The sequence below is a fragment of the Brachyhypopomus gauderio genome, chromosome 6 (genome assembly GCF_052324685.1).
Source record: "Brachyhypopomus gauderio isolate BG-103 chromosome 6, BGAUD_0.2, whole genome shotgun sequence".
NCBI classification, from domain to species: domain Eukaryota; kingdom Metazoa; phylum Chordata; class Actinopteri; order Gymnotiformes; family Hypopomidae; genus Brachyhypopomus; species Brachyhypopomus gauderio.
This window is the reverse complement of record NC_135216.1, coordinates 30,366,991-30,374,490: the sequence shown is the minus strand read 5'-3', so window position 1 is coordinate 30,374,490 and position 7,500 is coordinate 30,366,991. Positions and strand designations below refer to the sequence as shown.

The window sequence follows — 7,500 nt, the reverse complement described above, 5'->3', positions numbered from 1 at the left end:
TGTGTGTGTGTGTATGTATGTGTGTGTGTGTTGAAGGTGTGTGTGTGTGTGTGAGTGTGTGTGTATGTATGTGTGTGTTGAAGGTGTGTGTGTGTGTTGAAAGTGTGTGTGTGTGTGTGTTGAAGGTGGGTGTGTGTGTGTGTGTGTTGAAGGTGTGTGTGTGTGTTGAAGGTGTGTGTGTGTGTGTTGAAGGTGTGTGTGTGTTGAAGGTGTGTGTGTGTTGAAACTGTGTGTGTGTGTATGTGTGTGTGTATTGAAGGTGTGTGTGTGTGTTGAAGGTGTGTGTGTGTGTGTGTGTGTTGAAGGTGGGTGTGTGTGTGTGTGTGTTGAAGGTGTGTGTGTGTGTTGAAGGTGTGTGTGTGTGTGTTGAAGGTGTGTGTGTGTTGAAGGTGTGTGTGTGTTGAAACTGTGTGTGTGTGTATGTGTGTGTGTGTTGAAGGTGTGTGTGTGTGTTGAAGGTGTGTGTGTGTGTGTACGTGTGTGTGTGTGTGTACGTGTGTGTGTGTGTGTTGAAGGTGTGTGTGTGTGTTGAAGGTGTGTGTGTGTGTGTGATGGAGGTGTGTGTATTGAAGGTGTGTGTGTGTGTGTGTGTGTGTATGTGTGTGTGTTGAAGGTGTGTGTGTGTGTGTGTGTGTGTGTGTGTGTGTGTGAACACAGTGATCCTCACCAGCTGGAACTGCTGCATGTGTGGGTGGATGCCACTGAGCATGGCTATGTGCTGAGGGGAGAGCTGTGGGGGGAACATGCCTCCACTAGGGGGCGCCATCGGCTTCAGCACAGATCCTGAAACCTGCAGACGCAACACAGCCGTCCAGCGGGGGACACGTCACCATACGTACAGCATTACACACCGCCCCAAACACACGACAGACACGCGTCAACTTTAACGAGCTGAACGTCACCTGCGGGGGGAGGAAGTGAGGCAGGTGTGGGCGGAGCCCTGGGGATGCGCTGGCCCCGGGCTGCTGCACGCCCCTCAGCTGTGCCAGCCCCCCGGGCCCAAACACACCGGGACTGGCCGTCTGTACAACACACACAGGGGAACGAGAGCATTACACCACCAGCAGTCCAGGAGAGAGCAGGCTCTGATGTGCCAACACCAGCACTGATAGCACTCAGACAGACGTCAGGACCAGAGGGGTTTGTAGGGGACGTGTGGGGATGTGGGTGGGGCCTGGTGGGGCGTGGGTGGAGCCTGGTGGGGTTCAGTACCTTATCAAAGTAAGGCCCTGCCTCTCCAGTGTCCTTGGAGCTCTGAGAGCGGAAGACGCTTCCCCCTCCTCCTCCTCCTCCTGCTCTTCCTCCTTTCCTTAAGTCTCCGTTGAAGTCGTTCGTGGCTCTGCGGGGTCTGTCTGATGACACGCTGGCCTCTTCATCCTGATCCAGATCATAGGAGAAAGGAGCTAGAACACCCTCAGACTCGAGGCCGCTTATCCCAGCGGCGACTGGATTTTACGGTAATCCCCCCACGCTGCAGATCTCACCGTAATCCCCATGTTGGAGAACTGCCGTGTCACGGGTCCGGACCACGACTCCCCGCCGTTCGCCTTCAGAGACCCCTGAGGAAAAACAGACCATCGTGTGTCCCGCAGCTGCAGACAGGGGGCGCAACACGTTCACCCCACACCTGCTCACGAGGGCCGCGCGGTCGTACCTTTCCGCCAGATCTCTTGCCCCCCTGGGCCTGGTTCCACCCCGCCGAGCCGCCCTGCCCCCCCCGGCCCCCCCATACGCCCAGGCCCCCCTCCTCCTCCTCCCAGCTGGTGTGGCGTGAGGAGCTGCAGCCGTCATCACCCCAGCCCTCCTGCACTGGCCTGGAGCCTGCAGAACACACACACACACACACACACACACACACACACACACACACACTAGTTATCAAACCCACTCGTTCAGCCTCACTCCCTAGATGTGCTGTATCAGGTCAGGCGTGGCGTTACTCTCTAGAAGTAGACGCTGCTCACCAGACTTGGACTGACTGGTGTGGGAGCCACCCCATCCTTTCCCAGAATCCTCAGGGTCCCTCCAGGTTGACGGGGGGTCAAAGTTCTTGCCCCACGCTGCTGTGCCGTTGTCTACAGAAGGTTCTGAGAGGCCAGCAGCCCGGTCCCACCCTGAGGGAGTAGCACACACGCAATCATCGTACATGCAATCATCGTACGCGCAACCACCGTACACGCAATCATTGTACACGCAAACCACCGTACACGCAATCATCGTACACGCAATCATTGTACACGCAAACCACCGTACACGCAATCATCGTACACGCAATCATCGTACACGCAATCATCATACACGCAATCATCATACACGCAATCATCATACACGCAACCATCGTACATGCAAAGCAGTTTAGTCACACAGGCATTACCTGATACTTTACCAAAAATGCGTTAAATGTAATAAATAATTTTTAAGTGGATACAATATGATCACTACTGAAACCTTTATTTCTATATACCGGACACGTCTGAAGTGTGCGGTGCGGTGGTGCTCACCCGTGTTCTTGTCTCTGGTGGGGGGCGGCGGGGGCCGGCTGTGCTGTGGCGTGGTGGGTGGGGGTCTGTGGCGCGGGGCGCTCTTCTCCCACATGTTGACGTTCTTGCTGTCGTAGTGGGTGGGGTCTCCCCAGGCCGCCGTGCCATCGTCGATCTCCAGCCTCCTGCTGATGGACTGGGGCGACGGCTCCTCCCAGCCGCTGGGCTCCGAGGCCGGGGACGCGTGCGGGATGGGGCCGGACGTCCAGCCCGAGCTCTGGCCGGGAGGGGCGGGACCGGCGGGACGAGCTCTTGCGTCCGGCGGGCCGCGCGGCGGACCCGGCGGGGGCTGCGACGGCTGCTGAGCCGGACCTTTCGGTGCCGTCTGATTCTTGGGCGGTGCGGTCGGGTGGAGCGGCCGTGCGGCGTCACAGTCCTTCCCCCCCCACCCCCTCCGCCCCTCGTCCTCCGAGCTGCCCCAGGAGCCTTCGTCCTGTCCGCCCTGCCTACCCACTCTCTCCTCCACCCACTCACTGCCCCTCTGCCCCCAGTTCCGCCCCTCACTCCTGTTCTCGCCCCACCTTGTCCCTCGGTCCTCCTCGCCAGGCTCCGCCCAGTTCCCACCCCTCCCTCCACCCTGTTCCGGCGGACTACGCCAGCCCCCCTCGCTTCCGTGCCATCTCTCCTGTCTCTGGTCTCCCCAGACTCTTCCCTCTCCCCCCCAGTCCTGTCCTCTGGACACCCTCACCTGGCTGCTGTCTGAGGCCCCAGGCCTTTGCGGTGGGCCAGAACCATTTGGGTCAGACTGAGTGTGCTCAGTGCGACCTCCAGCTGAATCGGCCCCACCCTCTACCTCCAGGTCCCAGGCCACACCCTGCTTGATCTGGGTTTGTCCCCAGCCCGTGTTGCACAGCACCCTGGGGTCCAGATGGCTGCAACTGAGCATGCTCTGTAAGGCCTCTTCAGGGCAGGGCCCTGGACCACTGGTGAGGGGGGCGTGGTCGTGTGAGCTAGCCCCGCCCTCACTGCCTGCTTGGCCAGCTGAGCCGCTCTCTGAACCTTCCCGCTCACCCGTCCCTCTCTGATTATCCAACGCTGCTGCATTGCTTGCACACATTCGAGGGTCCTGTAAACCTCCCGCAGAGCTTTCACTCACAGCCCCGCTGGCGCCTCCTGCTGGCGACTCGCAGGGCCACGCCGCCACAGTCTGCCCCTTCACCCCACCCGCCTCTTTGCCCCACCCTCCCTGAGATACCCCACAGCTGCCGCCATCATTACCCCCGCTTCCCCAACTACCCTTGGGGTCTCCAGAGGAGCCCCACGCGCCTGTAGTTTCCCCTCCACCTGCCCCGCCGCCCCACCCTTCAGCCCCTGGGGCAGGCGGGTTGGAGTCGTTGGAGGGGGGAACCTGCACCGTCTCCTCTGCGTCTGCGGCGTCTGTATCATCAGAAACGTCGGCGACCGCTTGTTTTGGTCCTTCCCGTCGCTGCAGCGCGTCATCGTCCCAGACGCCTCCGTCCTGCGCGCTAGCCGGACTGGGCGCAGCCTCGCGGGACGTGGTGAGGGCTGTGACATCAGGCTCAGGGGCGGGCCACACGGGGGCGGCCCAGACCACGGGGCTGCTAGAACCCTGAGGCTCCGCCTCCAGCCCTTCTGAACTTAAGGACTGATTTACTGCACCCGAAGCCCCGCCCACTTCAGCCTGAGAAGACGGCTCCCACGCCACACTGCCTACTGCATATTCATCAGGGGTAAAGGACCCGCCCACCTCACAAAGACCCACAGCTTCCGATTCGCTCTCTTGAATCCCCTGACTACCATCCCAGGAGGCCACGCTGCTCGTAGCAAAGGCTTCCTCCGGTCTCCTGCCCTCCGCAATACTAGGCCACGCCTCGAGGTCAGAGCCGTCCACTACAACCTTATCCATTCCCTGAGAGAGGGGCGGAGCTCCGGAGCCAGGCCCCCATGTGGAATTTGCATAAGTCAAAGTGGCAGAGGACTGTGAGGCGAGAGGAGAGGGGGGATCCACATCTGGATCTGGGGAAAAGAATAAATGAGATCACGGCTGCCCTGAGAGATCCACTCCCAACACATGCTTAACTTTAAATATGGGTCTCATTAACCAGGCCAATTTAAGTCAAATATCAAGCTGTACATTTATCATCAACTGTGTATTGATTACCAGAGTGAAAATATTTTATGAAAATGTGTTTACATCAGAGCCTGTGCAGCTCTGTGCCAACCTGAAGAGTGTAGTGTGTTTGAGTTTGAGAGCTCCCCCTTCTGGACGAGTGCTGAGGAATCCCCTGTGGCCCCGCCCACCAGCGGCTGGCCCCTCCTCAGCAGAACTTTGGGCTCCTGCTGATTACGGAAGCGGGGGGGCACTTCTCGGGACACACAGCGCACAGACGCCCCGGACGAGGGCTGTCCATTGGCCACAGTGGTCCGCTTTGCATTGTTGCCGCCCGCAGGGGGCGCTGCAGGGCCCCCAGGGGCGGGACCGGGATGTGAGGCTGGAGATTTACATTTATGGCATTTAGCAGATGAAGCAGGAGATGAAGCAGAGTGTGATGAAACACAGCTGGGGGCCATAGACTACCCCATAGGACTAGCACAGACCAACGGAGAGCATCGGAGGAAAGATGTAGCAATTTATAGTATACAGAACCATAAAATCAATGGCACTAAATATTTACCTTTAAACAGATGTTCAATGTCCTGAAAAAAGACAAATAAAAATATTGTTGAATCAAAACCACGAGTCAGACACGTCATCCTGATCCGTTTGGCTGATTACACGTTTATACACGTCTCACCTTGTGAGAAACCTCCGGATGGCTCTGTTCTTCACTTGTGTTTTTTAGGTCGTCCATGAACCGCTGTTCCCTTCCCAAAAACTCCACTCTACAACACACAACAGACGAGGTGTTGAAACCGCGGTGTAAAACCGAGACGATACGATGTTCCTGCCCAGTATCGCGCTAGAGCAGCATTACTAAACATGGTCAAAGCTGTTTTAAACGCCCCAGTGTGAACACGGAAGACGCCACTCTGGTGGGTAGCGCAGTTTACAGCACAGGCGCGGCTATAATCCCGCACACAGCGACGTTAATCTGTGCGTGTTGGGTAGATTAACATGTAAACAAACACCCCCGGTTAACCGGAGCACAGAGCCGCTAAACCTGCAGGATTAACCGCTCTGATAATCCGAGGAACCCGCACACAGCTCACCAACGCGGGGCCACGGCTCTCGATAACCCCTCAGTGTTTACACCACCCGTACACACACACACGCACACACACACACACACACACACACACACATACACACACACACGCACACACACACACGCACACACACACACACACTACAGGCTAGGCTAGGCTAGGCTAGCGGCCGCGCTAAGCTAAGCTAACTGCGCGAGAGGCAGATGACGCACTTAGCAACGCCGCTAGCGAGCGCGCGGAGCCCTGGTTTCTAGGCTCGCGGGCTCGGTTCGCGGTCCCGCCGTTCGCACCGAGACGCCGTTTAAACTCCGCGTCAACGAGCGCGGGGCGAGCGCGCGGGCGGCGCGTGCGTGCGTGTCCGCGCGCCGTCGCTCCCGTCAGTACCTGCGGCTCGGAGAACCACAACAAACCCCGGCGCGGCTGCGCGAGCTAGCGCGAGCGCCGAGCACGTAGTGACCGATTAACGGACTAACGGACTAAACTTGGACGCGTAGTACGAACTACCGCAGCGAGCACGAGCGCGTCTCCGCGCGGTGTTTCCCTGCACGCGGCGGTTCGGTCCGCGCGCTCACCTCGGGGAGTCGCCGCTCACATCCCACCGCCGCGCGGCCCGGTTCCGCCGTCAGTCCCGTTATATCCCGTTATATCCCGGCGCGAGGAGGACACGGACGCGGCGCGCGGACGCGGTGTGTGTCCGCCCGCGCATGGAGGGAGCAGCGCGCGCACTACCGACACACGCGCGACCGACACTCGGGCTCTCGGGGCCGCCGACTCGGCCGTGTGTGTCTCCCGTCTTCCTGCCTCGGTGTCTCGGGAGGCGGACGGCGCGTCCTCGTGACGTGCAGGTGACGGGGGCGCGCGTGCGCGTGCTCGTGCGGGGGGCGCGCCTCCCAACACGCGCGTGGTGGTGTAAATAAACAACATTAGGCGCGCCGGTGTTTGGACCGCGAGCGTAGCTGCGTTAAACGGAGCGGGACTGATTCACTGTAAACACTGTGGGAGGATTTAGCAGCTTTAATGTGGCCAACTCGCTCAAATTTACATTATTACACCATTACATTATAGTTCTAGGACTCAAGGAGACTTTATTCAATACTTTATTCAACTAAACTATTCTCTTAGTATTAACGCAGTATTAACTATAGTGTAGTTACAGTATTAACTATAGTGTAGTTACAGTATTGACTAGTGTAGTTACAGTATTAACTATAGTGTAGTTACAGTATTAACTATAGTGTAGTTACAGTATTGACTAGTGTAGTTACAGTATTAACTATAGTGTAGTTACAGTATTAACTATAGTGTAGTTACAGTATTGACTATAGTGTAGTTACTGGCTTGGTAGACTTCACAGACTTTAAAAAAAGGCTTAAAACGCATTTGTTCTCTTTAGCCATTGCAGATGGGTACAGCCAGGTTTGTGTAGGAAGCGTAGGTGTGCTGTTTTTTTATTGTATATATTTGATTTTGGTTTGCTGTGATGTTTGTGTTTATATTTATTTATCATGTTTTTATGCGCAGCACTTTGTAGTCTCACTTGGAAAAGTGTTATACAAATAAATATTTACTTACTTAATTACATTAGGGGTCGCCTCACACACCCCGTGAAACACTGGGGAAGCCGAAATTATCCTTTTAAAAATAAAAATATTAAAAAAGTTATTTATGCAGTTTCAGTCGTTCTGCGTCCTACTTCTTGAATTAGCATTTCCCCTTACGGCTAACATGTTGATTCCTTCACGTATAACCTTCATACTCTTTATTTTATTTACTGGTACTCTGTTCATTTTCT

General features: G+C 56.4%; 1 protein-coding gene across 3 annotated transcripts in view; it reads right to left on the bottom strand.

Moving 5' to 3' along the window:
* The window catches only part of tnrc6bb.1 (trinucleotide repeat containing adaptor 6Bb.1), a 12,014-nt gene extending 5,465 nt beyond the window's left edge, over nt 1-6,549 (bottom strand). Inside the window, exons 1-11 of one of the 3 annotated variants that reach the window (XM_077010383.1) lie at nt 6,281-6,549; nt 5,297-5,384; nt 5,177-5,198; nt 4,724-4,993; nt 2,502-4,517; nt 1,965-2,114; nt 1,655-1,821; nt 1,485-1,559; nt 1,213-1,377; nt 903-1,022; nt 668-790 (exon numbers count right to left, since the gene is read on the bottom strand). In XM_077010383.1, coding sequence (XP_076866498.1) covers nt 668-790; nt 903-1,022; nt 1,213-1,377; nt 1,485-1,559; nt 1,655-1,821; nt 1,965-2,114; nt 2,502-4,517; nt 4,724-4,993; nt 5,177-5,198; nt 5,297-5,353 — 3,165 coding nt within the window. In that variant the 5' untranslated portion in view covers nt 5,354-5,384; nt 6,281-6,549. Of the gene's footprint in view, nt 1-667; nt 791-902; nt 1,023-1,212; nt 1,378-1,484; nt 1,560-1,654; nt 1,822-1,964; nt 2,115-2,501; nt 4,518-4,723; nt 4,994-5,176; nt 5,199-5,296; nt 5,385-5,711; nt 5,981-6,092; nt 6,234-6,280 lie in introns of those variants that run through there. The other 2 variants (XM_077010384.1, XM_077010385.1) reach the window with 2 other exon arrangements.
* Nucleotides 6,550-7,500: the final 951 nt, after the last annotated feature.